The sequence below is a fragment of the Trachemys scripta genome, chromosome 2 (assembly GCF_013100865.1).
Source record: "Trachemys scripta elegans isolate TJP31775 chromosome 2, CAS_Tse_1.0, whole genome shotgun sequence".
Lineage (NCBI taxonomy): Eukaryota > Metazoa > Chordata > Testudines > Emydidae > Trachemys > Trachemys scripta.
In genome coordinates, this window is record NC_048299.1 from 19348021 (window position 1) to 19363695 (window position 15675).

General features: G+C 40.8%; 1 protein-coding gene across 1 annotated transcript in view; it reads left to right on the forward strand.

The window, feature by feature from the left end:
* Positions 1-15475, forward strand: part of UBE3C (ubiquitin protein ligase E3C) — a 172590-nt gene extending 157115 nt beyond the window's left edge. Inside the window, exon 23 of the mRNA XM_034760009.1 lies at positions 13799-15475. Within this exon, the coding sequence (XP_034615900.1) occupies positions 13799-13969 (171 nt within the window). The 3' untranslated portion in view covers positions 13970-15475. The remainder of the gene's footprint in view (positions 1-13798) is intronic.
* The last annotated feature ends 200 nt before the right edge of the window (positions 15476-15675 follow it).

Consider the following 15675-nt stretch of genomic DNA (forward strand, 5'->3'; position numbering starts at 1 on the left):
TTACAAATATTTTTGTGAAACATTATTTCAGATTCATGCATTCTGACTGGAGAGTTCCTTTAGGTGGGTAGTGGGACTTTAACATCATTAAAAATGTTTGTACTTTGCTGTGAAGGATGCTTGCTGCACTACTTTTACTGCATCTCATCTCGATTAATAGTGTACATAAAGCAGCATTGCCATCAGTTTCAGGGAACAGATTGATTTTAGCTTGAATGTGTTCAGAAATAGAAGAGGATTTAGGATATATCAATATCCACTAAAACCCATCAGCATTTGAATCCAGGAACATATTTCTCATGTTTCCTTTTGAATATCATTTATCTGCTTATACTTCATTACCCATCATCCAAATATTGTGCTAACAAGTAGCTTTTCTTAGACTGCTATTTGCAATAGAGTCTGAATGTGGAGAAAATGTTTATCTGCCACTTGTAAATATTAGTGATGGGTCTGTGCAGATCTCAATCTTAAAATGTCTTCAGAGATGTTCAGACCAGTGGTTTTGGTTTGCTCTGTTGTAATAGAAGCAATTCTGACCTAAATCTGGCTTTGGATTCCAATTCCTCTAGAAGTTTGGGAATGTTCAGTGCTTGTCTTTAGTGAATATATTGTAAAGAATAGACGGTTGAATGTCAGCGTAGTAGTACAGTAATAGTAAATATGTTGTCAAGCACTATAGTACTGTTCTGTCTAACAAATTAATACAAATCTGTGCCTATCTGGAATGTATAGACAGTCATCAGTGCAGACAATCACTTTCAAATAACACTTTGATATATTGCTCTCTTTCGCTCTTATCTTAGATGTATTGCTGAATTAACTTACTCTTGGGCTATACAATTAATAACATTTCACATTATAAGGCAATTTGAGGTTATATTTAACTAGCAATGGAGTGGTAAGTCATTTTTCATGTTTACTGGATAAATATAGGCATATGTACTAACGGCAGATGAATGCAAGTTCTGTGTCAAGTATTGCAGTTCTTATCACTATTAGATTACAAAACATCTGTACTTATTTCTATTTAGGGTTGTGAGTGAGATAATTTTCTCGCTAAATAAATATTTCTAGAGCAGTTTTTAACATTATTTTAAATAAGAATATTATGCAGTTCAGATGAGTGCAACAGCATGGAGATGAGGAAAATATATTTGGAGTTCTGCACACTTTCACCATACATGATATATTAAAATTAGATCTAAAAAACCTATGGTAAAAGAACTGTATGGTTTCAAAGTCAAGCACTAAGAAGTTAGGAAGTGCCAGAATTGAGGTTGCCTGTGCAACTTTAATTCAGTCCTCTTGTGTGTATGCATTATGATATGGGCTTTTATTACATGATCACATACTATTTTTTCCCCAGGACTTCTGCCCCACTCAGTGAATGAGTAATTATTTAATATTTCTTTTGATCACCATTCAGTGTGTGGTTCCAGGCACTCCATACAAGCCCCATCTTAGAAATGTCCACAAGGAAGTGAATAATTCTAATGAATTTAGAATTATTCATTTCCTCGTGGACATTTTTTCTGTGATGCTCTCACTGTAGTATCTGAGTGCTTCACAAATATTAATACATTTATTCTCCCAACACTTCTGTGAGATTTGATGGTGCTGTTGGTTTCCCCATTTTGCAGCTGGGGAACTGAGACACTAAGAGAGAGAGAGGTCAAAATTTTCCATTAATTTTGAGAATTTTGTCACAGAGTGATACTAGCCCTTTAAGAGGGAGCAGGGCCAGTGCACCTGTGACTGGCCACGTGACCCCAGCTGAGCTGTAAAAGAGGGCACCTAGGTATAGAGAGGGCGAGCCTGGGTGAGTCAAGCTGTGAGCCAGTCAGGAAAGGGGCAGAGAGAGTGGAAAAGGGGCCCTCACTGCCTGCTCTCTGGGACTAGGGAACCTGGAGCAGCAGGATTGCCAGAGTTCCCTGAAGGGGAAGCAGATGGAACCTGAGAACTAAAAGGGCGAAAACCTCTGAGAGCTGTAGCCTGGGGTAAGTTGAGGAACTGTATGTTAGTTGATTTGACATTGTTTGGACAGTAAAACTGCATAAAAGGGACTGTGGTCATGGCAGTGAGTCCTTAAGCTGGGGAGAAGCCCTTGTTACAGTGCTCACCTAGCACTTGATTTTTTCAAACTACTTCACATTTTTATAGCACTTTGTGTGTTCAAAGCACAGCTCCAGTCAATTTTTAGTTGCAGCTGTAAGTACTCAGCACTTCTGCAGATCTGGCACCGGGTGTTTCACATTGGAAACCTGAGGAATTCACAATTAGTGACCAACTGTGAAAAGTTTGTTTTAAGGGACTTGTCCAGGTAAGGAATCTACTTCTCTAGGGTAGCATTCAATTTCTTTAATCATGAAATCATGAGGATTTCCTTAATCCTGTAATCGGTTGCCTCATTCACTATACAACCCTGCGCACTGAATGAGGCCAGGATCCTGTGGAAAACTTATGTGATCATGTAATTAAAGAAAAACAACGAGGAATCCTCGTTGTTTTTGCTGATACAGACTAACACAGCTACCACTCTGAAACCTGTAATTAAAGACCGTATCATGATGCACAAAGGGTTAAATTAAGGTTGAACAAGCAGCCTTAATTCTGGGATTTCCTAACTTTTGTGTGTTTGGCTTTGCAACCTAACATGGGGTTTTTTTTATGTTATTTCCTAATTTTAAAACATCTGGAAAAAACACATTCCATATGTAGAGTCATATTGACTCCTAACTTGGGTCATTAGCAGTGTTCAGATGCTTCGATCCACAGCATATACCTCTTACACTTGAAGTAATCAAGTTAACTGATAACAGTAGTAAGTTGTCATCTGCTATGTGGATCCAGTCACTAGAGACAGAGGTGGGAGACACTTTGCCAATGGGTTTCACAGCTTTTTGCTGACAGCAGAATAATGTGAAAACTGAGGACCGCTGTTTTCAGTTCCATATTCTGCAGGGAAGTGTTCTCAAATGGCTATATAGACCCTTCTTCCGCTGTGCCCTTCTCATCTGTCCCTCACTGCTTCTATCAACCCATCCCCACTTCAGCTCCTCCACCTCTTTCCTTATCCAACATCTACTGGCTCTGCTTCCCCTGACCTCTCTGCATGGGTGTGTGACTGCGTTCTCCTCCTCACTTGCCTGAGTGCCAGTAGCAGGGGAGCATTGAGAGTGCAGGAGAGTCTCCCTGTTCCCAATTCCAGAGCCAGATGTGGCTAGAACAAGGGTGGGCAAACTGTTTGGCTTGAGGTCCACATCGGGGTTCCGAAACTGTATGGAGTGCCGGGTAGGGAAAGCTGACTGCCCCCCCGAACCCTAACCCATCCAACCCCCCCCCCCGGCTCCTTGTCCCGACCGCCCCCTCCCGGGACCCCCAGTCCCTAACTGCCCCCCGGGACCCTAACCCCTATCCAACCCCCCCTACTCCCTGTCCCCTGACTGCCCCAACCCCTATCCACATCCCTGCCCCCTGACAGGCCCCCGGGACTCCCATGCCTATTCAACTGTCCCCTGACTGCCCCCCGGGACTCCCTGCCCCCTTACCATGCTGCTCAGAGCACCAGTACTGGCAGCTGCGCCACCGGGCCAGAGCCAGCCACGCCACTACGCAGTCTAGAGCACCGGAGCAAGCCGGCGGTTCTCGTAGCCACATTGCCCGGTAGGAGCTCGCAGCCCCGCCACCCAGAGCGCTGGCAACATGGCGAGCTGAGGCTGCGGGGGAGGAGGGACAGCAGGGGAGGGGCCAGGGGCTAGCCTCCCCGGCCGGGACCTCAAGGACCAGGCAGGACGGTCCGGCCCGGGGGCCGTAGTTTGCCCACCTCTGGGCTAGAAGGAGCAATTGCAGGAAAAGTTTTGCTCAGTCCTGGGCTGTAGCATGCTCAGTGCAGACGGTATCTTGAAAGAATTGATCTGCCAAACTTAAGTCTCTACTGAACATGTGAAAACTGATTTTTCAGAGGCTTGTAACTGCCCAGATTCTGGCATATTTTCATGGAGAAAGCAAAAAGCACATCACTGATACCAGGGCAACTACTCTGCTAAATGTTAAGGGCTTTCTCTAAGGCATGGTGATACTAGAACACCTTAACAAAATGGTTGTAAGAATTTTTTAACAACATAATTTTCCCTGGCCTCGTACTCAGCAATGGCTGAACCATTGTGGCTGAAACGCTCCAAAACATTCAGCCTGAGATAGATACAGTCTGCCTGTGGAACTCCTTGCCAGAAGATGTTGTGAAGGCCAAGACTATAACAGGGTTCAAAAAAGAACTAGATACATTCATGGAAGATAGGTCCAACAATGGCTATTAGCCAGGATGGGTAGGGGTGGTGTCCCTAGCCTGTTTGCCAGAAGCTGGGAATGGGCAACAGGGGATGGATTACTTGATGATTACCTGTTCTGTTCATTCCCTCTGGGGCACCTGGCGTTGGCCATTGTCGGAACACAGGATACTGGGCTAGATGGACCTTTGTTCTGACCCAGTATGGCCGTTCTTATGTTATACACAGCATGTAAAATTTCTGCCAAACCAACCATTTATGCTAAATTATAAGTAACTGAAGCAGGGTCGTATAGTGGGAAGTGTTGGGCAACTGTAAGGGGAAGCAGCATTACTAGCTGCACTTACAAAATGTTTATTTTACTTTATTTTTACCCATACATGTGGCATATACTACACAGTATGTGATAATTACAATGTGTGATCATTTGAAACTCATATCATGCGTGGTATTGGGCTGTCCCCCTCATCTGTTGTATTCAGATCAGGGCTCAAGCACACCAGGATGATAGCAAGGTATCCAGTGAGACTCCTCATATATGGTCAGTTATTTGAAAAGCCCTCAAACACTGCTGTCAATACCCCCAATTGTATGCACCTATGGATGGGAAATTAGTTGCTACATTATTCTAGTCTCAAGACCAGTCCAGATGGTGCCAGTGAAAGCAGAGATTAGACTCACAGGAGATGAGACCTAAGGTGTAGAGGACAGGACACAATTAAAACTGGCCATACACCAAAGGAAAAAACATAATAAGAGAGAGAGAGAAATGCACCAAATTGCCACTTGCCTTTCTAATAAAGGGGAGGGAGGGAGACCAGTCAGCAAAAGCAGGAGGTACAGAATGGCCAAGCACTGAAGCAGCCTATGAGATCTAAGAAAAGATGTGAATCCAAAGAGGTCAGTGCTCAAGGAGAGGCTTTAGAACCCATGTGTGACTGGGTCATGTGTGAAAGGCAGGAGAGTAGCTCGGGGGCTGTGCTGTGCCAGAGGAGAATGGGTGGGCTAGAATAGCTATGTCAAGGGCATCATGATCAAACACATCAGCAAGGAGTTGGAGTTAATTATAGAACTGAACTACAAGCCACGCCCCACTCAGCTACTCTGGCAGTAGGAAGTACAGCAAAAAATATTGCTTTTTTTATGTGGGCAGCACTGAGCACCAGCCAGTTCCAGCACTTGAGGGGTGCATGGATTGGCTAGCAGTAGCCCCCTACCAAGTAGGGTATGCCATTGGCATCATGGGGCTCACCAGCCACCCAAGAGAAGTTGGGCTGCTCATAACTGTGCCCCAGCAATCTAGTGCTAGCTGCTAAGGCCCTTATAGGTGCCCTCATGTTGTAAATGAATACCGGAAAAGGGAATAGGCAATGTCTATTGGCATGAGTGTTCATATAGTGGTAGCCTATAATTAATGTTTGTACAGTGCTCTCAAGATGAAAAGCACTATGTACTGTAAGTGCTAAGTATTATTAGCAGTCAAATAAGTCAAATGAGTATGAGAGTTTGTTATAAAAAAAAGCTTGCAATATGTTGAGGGTTGAAATTAATGCAAAATGTTCTCAGTAATTAATTGTTCTATAGTTGTATTAAAATAGATATTAAATTTTGCTATTAAGAACACAATCATTAGCGCTCAGACTCTAAAATCTTGTACGTACTGCATTGTGGAACCTTCACCTTTGCTATAGTTCATATTTATTTAAGAGAAGGGATCGTTTCAGAGTTCATAGCTTATAAATAGCACAGTCTGGGTTTACAGCATTTAAAAATTATTAGAACTCTTAGTGCCAGATTATCGGACTCAGAGTAACATTTGCTAAAGCTAATTAAAGTTTAATAAGTTTAATAAATGTGATTGTTACGGACAAAAAAATCATTAAAGTGCGGTTGAAAATTGTTAAGTTCCAATCAGGTCACATAATAAATTGATGATACTTCTTACTTCCAAACTGTTGCAGCTTCCCGTTGTAGAGTATTTAATTATGCAACAAATGGTGCCCTTGGCGTGACATTTCAATATAGAACTTCATTTTTTACATTTTTAAAGCTTAAAGTAGGAAAATTCAATTAGCATTTTGAAAAGAACCCTAAAATTGCAGCATTTTAGCTGTGAAACACATTTTAAGGCCTCCATTTAAACAATAATTTAACTTAAAATCTCATTGACCTCCTGCTTTAGGGTGGCTTTTTTACAGTTTCTAAAACCAGATGATCTATTTTAGCTCAGCCAAGCATTTGTTGAAATTAATATTCCCTTGCCAATGAAAGCAGAGCATTAGGTGTAACAAATAAATGTCCTCTGCATCCCCATTTGTCTTGGTGAGATAAACTTGATTTCTTAAAGAAATTAGAAAACTATACATGAAATAAAACCTCAGATATTTGCTCAGCATATCAGAAGACCAACCCAAATTTGGCTAGTTTCTACCTTATTAGACTCCTTATTGGTTTTATGTATAGGTACATTAGAACTACATGATTCTGTGGTATATTATTGGTACTCTGCATCTTAAAAAGCACAGAAGTGTATAGTCTTTAAAATAAAATATTGTGCGTCTTGTCTGGAAAATATGATGTCTCATTAATAGACAATTTTAGGTCCCAGTCCTGCAAAAATGTACATATGTGCTTAATTTTACATATGCACATACTGCCATTGATCTTATTAGGACAACTCATGTTTATGTGCATTCAGTTAAGTACATGCAAAAAGATCAGGACCTTAGACTGCAAAGTCTTTGGGTCCAGAACTGCCTTTAATGTGTGTCTTGGAGAGCATTAGACACACTGTCAGAATTTAGCAAAGAAAATAATATTTACATGCCCTGACTTGTAATGTGCAGTAGGAATATTAAGTTGTTTGGTAATGTGCTTGGTATGTGCTTTCTGGCCATATTTATTTTACCTATTCTAACTGTACTAAAAAATAACCTGAGGACCAAGGAGGAGGCGGTTGATCATTGTTTTTTGTATGAAATTCAGGTTGTAGTCCGAGACAGATGGTCACATGATAATATATCATTTAACCAATCTTTATTTGTGGCATGGCTACTCCTTAATCCAGCCTTGGCTTGATACGATGTGGGTAACATATTAATGTGAATGTAGAGAGAATTGAATTTGAAAGAAAAAGTTTATTTTAGATGTATATACAAATTCTAACTTGTAAGACTTGATTAACTAAACTCTATAGAAAATCCATTTGACTGGTAGCAAGGGAAGAAGGGACTTTTATTTTTGTTAGAGATCTTCATCTATATAAGGGTATCAAGGAAAAACATGAAGCAATAAGGAAAATAACAAAAAAGTGTAATTCAAAGAAGAAATCTTGTACTTCATGCAATGCAAAATGGGCTGAACAGGCCCAAGGACCCAGCCCATTATACTTGCCCCCACTACTGCTGGTGGTCTTTAGCTTCCAATCAGAGCTGAGCAAATAATGGATTTTTTAGTTCAGGAAGTGGGCAAGCAGAGAGGCAGGCAAACTGAAAATACAAAAAGATTCCTGTTCAGTTTGGACCAAATCCTTTTCCCAAAAAAGTTTTTGTTGAAACAAAAACTTAAAACAGTTTCATTTTGAGATGATTTGAAACAGGGATTGGACTTCTTTTTAGTTTTCATTTCAAATCGGTGGTTTCAGATGTTTTTCATATTTTATTGGTGTGTGTGGTTTTTTTGTTTTGTTTTTTAAGTGGCCAAAGATCCATTTAAAATACCATTTCAAATTGAAAAGTTTAAACAAAACATTTCAAAATAGTCTAAATGAAACTTTTCAATTCTTTCAAAAACTTTTTTTTTTTTTTTTTTTTTTTTTTTTTTTGAGGTCATCTGAAACCCTTTGCCGAAATCTACTTGAATAGATTTTAGGACCCAAGAAATGCTTTTATCTATGGAAAACTATTAGTAAAAAAAAATATTTTAAAAAAATCGCTCAGCTCTGCTCCCAATGCTTAACACTGGTGCATTTTCAGTAAGTATACGAGTGTCATGAAATTCCAGTGCCCAGCTCCAAGTCTACGAATTCTAGTGATGGAGAAATGACAGGAATTGTGCATGCTTGGAAGACTTTGTAAGGCGAGCCTATACTTAATTGTACCTAAGATTTCTGCAAATAATTTCTCAGTTGCAAATAAATCAAAGATCTCTTTCTGCATGTTACTATATTTTAAATTTTCCTGTTTCACTGTTTCTGTGGAACCAGATATTTGCAGAATACAGCACGTGAACGATAACCTAGCTAGCTATTCACCTTAAGACCTTATGTTTTCTACAATATGGCCATGAATTTTTTTTTGCCATACCTATTTGGGCATGCTTTTAGGGCAACCAAGGGAACATAAAAACAGCCATACTGGGTCATATCAGTGGTCCCAGTAGCCTGTCTCTGATAGTGGCCAGTGTCATATGCATCTGAGGGAATGAACAGAACAGGGCAATTTCAAGGGATCTATCCTCTGTCGTCCCGTCTCAGCTTCTGGCAGCTGGAGTTTGAGAGACAGCTGGAGCATGGGGTTGCATCTCTGACTGTCTTGGCTAGTAGCCATTAATGGACCTTTCCTCCATGAACGTATCTAATTCTTTTTTGAACCCAGTTCTACTTTTGGCCTTCACAACATTCCATGGGAACGATTTTCACAGGTTGACTATGTGTTGTATGAAGAAGTACTTCCTTTTGTTTGTTTTAAATCTGCCTATTAATTTCATTGGGTGACCCCTGATTCTTGTGTTATGTGAAGGGATAAATAACACTTCCTTATTCGCATTTTCCATACCATTCATGTTTTACAGACCTCTGTCATATCCCTCACCTCCAGTCGTCTCTTTTTTTTAAGCTGAATATTCCCATCTTTTTAATCTCTCCTCATATTGAAGCTGTTCTATACCCCTTCTCTGCAACTTTTCCTGTTCTCATATATCTTTTTTGAGACGAGGTGACCAGAACTCCACGCAGTATTCAAGGTGTGAGTGTACCATGGATTTATAAAGTGGCATTATGATAGTTACTATCTGATTACCGATCCCTTTCTTAACATTCCTGACATTCTGTTAGCTTTTCTGAGTGCCACTGCACATTTAGCAGATGTTTTTAGAGAACTGTCCACAGTGTCTCCAAGATCTCTTCCTTGAGTGGTTAAATTAACAGTTAATTTAGACCCCATCATTTTGTATGTATAGTTGGGATTATTTTTCCAGTGTGCATTACTTTGCTTTAATCAACATTGAATTTCATCTGCCATATAGTCACCCAGGTTAGTGAGATCAGTCAGCTTTGGACTTAACCGTCCTGAGTAAATTTGTACCATCTGCAAATTGTCACCTCACTGTTCATCCCCTTTTCTGGATCATTTATGAATAGGTTGAACAGCACAGGTCCCAGTACAGATCCTGGGGGAACCCTGCTTTTTACCTCTCTTCATTGTGAAAACTGACCATTTGTTCCTACCCTTTCTTTCCTATCTTTTAACCACTTGTCCATGAGAAGACCTTTCCTTTTATCCCATGACTGCTTAGTTTGCTTAAGCGCCCTTGGTGAGAGACCTTCTCAAAGGGTTTCTGAAAGTCCAAGCATGCTATATCAACTGGATCACCCTTGTCCACATACTTCTTGACTCCTTCAGAGAATTATAATAGATTGGTGAGGCATGATTTCACTATACAAAAGCCATGTTGACTCTTCCCAACGTATCATGTTTATCTGTGTATCTGATAATTTTGTTCTTTACTATAGTTTCAACCAGTTTGACTGGTACTGAAGTTAGGTTTACCTGCCTGTAATTGCCAGCATCACCTCTGGAGTCTTTTTGAACAATAGACCTTGCATTAACTATCTACCAGTCATCTGGTACAGAGGCTGATTTAAGTGATAAGTTACATACCACAGTTAGTAGTTCTGCAATTTCATATTGGAGTTCCTTCAGAACTCTTGGGTGAGTACCATCTGGTCCTGGTGACTTATTACTGTTTAATTTATCAGTTTGTTCCAAAACCTCTGCTAGTGATACAGTAACTCCTCATTCAACGTCATCCCAGTTAACGTCGTTTCGTTGTTACGTCGCTGATCTATTAGAGAACATGCTCGTTTAAAGTTGTGCAATGCTCCCTTATAACTTTGTTTGGCAGCCGCCTGCTTTGTCCTCTGCTTGCAGGAAGAGCAGATCGTTGGAGCTAGCTGGTGGGGGCTTGGAACCAGGGTGGGCCAGCAGCCCCCCATCAGCTCACTTAGTTCCCTGTGCGACAGCTGCCCAGCAGGCTAACAATTGCCGGGCAGTTCAGATGTCCTTCCCCTCACTACCGTGTGCTGCTCCTGCCCTCTGCATTGGAGCTGCTCCCGGGAGCCTCCTGCTTGCTGTGCAGGGGGTGGGGGAGGAAGAGGAGTGCTGATGTCAGGGTGTCCCCCTCCCCCCACTCCTGTACCCCATCTCCACAGAGAAGAGGGGGACATGACAGGGTTCAGGACGGAGGGAGCTTGCTGGCAGCAGCTGCTGTCTCAACTTGCTTATGTACTTTAAAAAGCAGTGTAATTAGAGTGGGGTCAGCGTATTTAAAGGGCCAATATGGGTCTCTCTCTCCCACAAACGGTGTGTGTGGCGCTCTCTCTCTCTCTCTCACACACACACAGACACAGACACACACACACACACACTTTGGAAAGTGGTGCGCTCCAGTGGGAAAGCGTGGGTTCATCATCACTGTTCAGTTTCCGCAGGGAGTGTTTGCAGCCACTGTCATGTGTCTATTATGTCTCCTCACTCCATTTGTGCTGTCTTGTAGAGCGTGAGGCTACATCAGTGGCTCTCAAACTTCTTTACTGGTGACCCCTGTCACATAGCAAGCCTCTGAGTGCGACCCCCCCCCCCTTATAAACTAAAAACACTTTTTAATATATTTAACACCATTATAAATGCTGGAGCAAAGCAGGGTTTGGGGTGGAGGTTGACACCTCGTGACCCATCCACCCCCCGTAAGAACCTCGCGACCCCCTGAGGGGTCCCAACCCCCAGTTTGAGAACCCCTGGGCTACATTAACAACAGTGTATTACCCTTGAGGTCTCAGCCGAGTGCTAGTTCATCATTTAACAACAAGGCATTCCCTGAGAAATATCCCACCCTCTTCCACCCTCTAACTTCACCACCTCAGCCAAGCTTCACAATCCTCATTGCTGTGTACAGTATTAAAATGTTTGCTTAAAACTTATACTGTGTGTGTGTATATATATATCTTTTGTCTGGCAAAAAAAAAATTCCCTGGAACCTAACTCCCCCCCTATTTACATTAATTCTTATGGGGAAATTGGATTCGCTTAACATCGTTACACTTAAAGTATCATTTTTCAGGAACATAACCACACGGTTAAGTGAGGAGTTACTGTACCTCAATGTATGCCAGTTCCTCAGATTTGTCACCTACAAAATATGGTTCTGGTGTGAGAATCTCCTCCGCATGCAGGGGGTCAGACTAGATGATCATAATGGTCCCTTCTGACCTTAAAGTCTATGAGTCTATATCCTCTAGAGCAGGGGTGGCCAACCTGAGCCTGAGAAGGAGCCAGATTTTACCAACGTACATTGCCAAAGAGCCACAGTAATATGTCAGCAGTCCCCCATCAGGCCCCCAGCGCCTCCCACCCACCGGCAGCCACTCCGATCAGCACCTCCTGATCAGCTGTTTCGTGGCGTGCAGGAGGCTCTGGCGGGGAGGGGAAGGAGTGAGGGCACTGCAGGCTCAGGGGAGGGGGCAGGAAGGGGTGGAGTGGGGGCAGGGCCTGTGGCAGGGGCAGGGCCTGTGGCAGAGCCAGGGGCTGAGCAGTGAGCATCCCCTGACCCATTGGAAAGTTGGCACCTGTAGCTCCAGTCCCGAAGTTGGTGCCTATACAAGGAGCCACATATTAACTTCTGAAGAGCCGCATGTGGCTCCGGAGCCACAGGTTCGCCACTCCTGCTCTAGAGTGAAGACCAGTTCAAAGAATTCAGTTAGCTTCTTCGCAAGAGCCTTGTCTTCCTTGAGTGTTCCTTTAGCACCTCGATCATCTAGTGGCCCCACTGACTGTTTGGCAGGCTTCCTGCTTCTGATGTAATTTAAAAAAAAATAAAAAAAAGTTGCTGTTAGTTTTTGTGTCCTTAGCATTTGCTTTTCAAATTCTTTTTTGGCCTGTCTAATTATACTTTTACTCTTGCAAGAGTTTATTTCTGTTTTCCTCACTAGGATTTGACTTCCAGTTTTTAAAGGATGCGTTTTTGCCCCTAACTTCCTCTTTAACTCTGTTGTTTAGCCATGATGGCATTTTTAAGTATTGTTTGGGGGTTACATTTAATTTAAACATCTGTTATGGTGTTTTAAACAAGTTTCCATGTAGCTTACAGGCATTTCACTCTTGTGACCGTTCCTTTTAATTTCCATTTAACTAACTTCCTCATTTTTGTGTAGTTCCCCTTTTAGAAGTTAAATGCTACTATGGTGGGTTTCTTTGGCATTTTCCCCCCTACAAGTGTGTTAAATTTAATTACATTATGGTCATTATTATGAGCGGTTCAGTGATATTCATCTCTTGGACCAGATCCTGTGCACCACTTAGGACTAAATCAAGAATTGCCTCCCCCCTTGTGGGTTCCAGGACTAGCTGCTCCAAGAAGTAGTCATTTAATGAGTCTGAAAATTTTATTTCTACATCCTTTCCTGACGTGACATTGTACCCAGTCAATATGAGGATAATTGAAATCCCCCATTATTATTGCGTTTTCTGCCTTTATAGCCTCTCTAATCTCCCTGAGCATTTCACAGTCACCAGTACTAGCCTGCTCAGGTGGTCGATAGAATATTCTCACTGCTATACTCTTATTGTTCAAATATGGAATTTCTATCCATACAGATTCCATGGTACAGTTTTATTTATTAAAGATTTTTACTTTATTTGACTCTACTTTCTTTCACCTACAGGGCTTCTTCCCCACAAATGCAACCTATTCTGTCATCCCTATATATTTTATACCCTTACCATATCTCATTGACTATTCTCATTCCACCAAGTTTTTGTGATCCCTAGTATATCAATATCTTTATTTAATGCCAAACACTCTAGTTCACCCACCTTCGTATTTAGACTTCTAATATTTGTATATAAGAACTTATACATGTTGTCAATATTCAGTTGCTTGCCTTCATGTTATATTTAAATAGGACTTTTTTTACATTTGACTGACCTCACAGCTCCTACCTGTACTTTATCAACTTCATTCCAACCCTCTTTATTAGGATATAGAGTTCCCCCTTTAATAAATTCATCCCTAATGGATGTCACTGCCTAAACCTTGTGCTCCTCCGTATCTGTTGGCTTTCCCCCAGCCCTTTGTTTAAAAAATCCTCTGACCTTTTTAAACCTTTGCAAATGCCATTGAAACAGACTTAAATTCTAATTGCTCCTTGCCTAGAAGTTTATGTGGATTGTCATGGAATTATTTTTTAGCCTGTGTGTATCTATCTTAATTTTTTCCTATTTTTGTATTTTCAGGAGTTATATCCTGCATTTTGCATTCACAATGGAGGATCTGACCTAGACAGGCTACCCACTGCCAGTACCTGCATGAACTTGCTGAAGCTTCCTGAGTTTTATGATGAAAACCTTATGCGGAGCAAACTTCTTTACGCCATTGAATGTGCTGCTGGATTTGAGCTGAGCTGAACTGAGGTTTAAACAGAAGCTCTGCAGAGGAACTAACCAGTGCCTATTCCATAAGCAGCACCCATACACAAGCAGATGAAGGGAACTCAGTCTAGGTTTCTGCAGCTCTCATTTCTTATCAGATACCCTCAAATAGGTTTCATTTTTAAATACATGATTTGTTAGTTAAGTGTCATTAAACTTACATTGGCACTGCTTTATTCTGACTCAAAATAATGAATGCTGTGTGCAGTGTGGTTGGGGTTTGTGTTTATGCCAAGCAAGAGCACATTTAACGAACAGTGACATCTCAGTGAAATTAACCAAAGATGAAGCTTTGGCTTTGTGCTGTTCAAATATAAATAATTCTACAAGCTGGCAATAAAGTTGTGTGTAGTGCAGCATGTTGGGATAAGAGAGGTCTTAACATCCTGTTCTAAATCTTCAGAGGGAAGTAGATGTTTGCAGATATCCCAGAACTGAGAGATTGAAAACGCTTGTTACTGATAACCCCACATCTTTTCTCATGTGGTAGAATTGTTTACAAAACTTAGTTGTTGCAATTAAAACAGAATGGATTTGTTTTAAACTACCATCTCTTGAGATGGCAGGCACTGAGATATAACATTGATATTTTATTTGTGCTTTCTGAAATATCTTCAAGAAATTGGATTTGCATGATTATTTTTAAGTTCTACGTTTGGCCGTGTCATGATCAGCTGGACATTGTCGTAAACAGATATGACTATCCATGCTTTTCTCTGTTCTGTTTCTGTCTCTCCTTTGTGCCTGTAAAGATTTTTTTTAATGTATCAATCTCCTATGGCATACACAGTACATACAGTAGTCATGACTTTGGAAAAAATATACTTGTAACAACTATTAAAAGTATTTCAACCAAAGCATCAGGCTTTATCTTTTATATCTGAAGCCTGCAGTGTTCACATTCCTTCTCCCTATCAGTTCTCTTCATCTTAAATACCATGTATGTGCTGTAGAAACTTATCTTAATTCATTATTTTTGTGACGAAGCAGCTTTTGCATCCATCTGGCTCGTAGCAGTTCTGCTCAGACAAGTAGGTGGGAACATGTTGCTTAACATAATTTGATTGCCAAGGGAAAAATTGGATTCATATGAAAGGAATCAGTTCTCTAATAATAGGTACATCACTGAGTCAAGATTTGTGTTCACATTTAATTTGCATTCAATTAAAAAAAATAATTACAAGTCAAACTATAAGATGCGTAAACGTGCATCCTTTCTGGTTTTTAATAACTAATAACAAATCAGAATTTACAGACATTATGCTATTACTATTTCGCTGTCACTGGAAGCTCTGTTGGGTTTCGTATTTAATAAGCAGTAACCAGCAATATACTTTTAAATGTGGAGAAACTGAGTGGTTTTAAGGTGTTTACTAGTATCAGTATAAAATGTATAATTTCCTAATTTGGGTAATAAATGAAGTGTTAAAATACTATTTGTAGTCTTGATGTACAGAAATAAAATAATTGTTTTCTTTTTGGTTTTGCTTTAGGCTGTTTTATTTGTTAAATGTTACAAACCCAACATATTCTTTACCTAAAAATTGGTTTCTTGTATATTTTTCTACATAAATTATGGAACAGAAGACTGAAAAGAGGTCAGTGATAGTATTACTGCCCCTCTTAAAAGCAAAACCTGAGCATTTCCTTTAGATAACATTATTTATTTTCCAACCCATTAC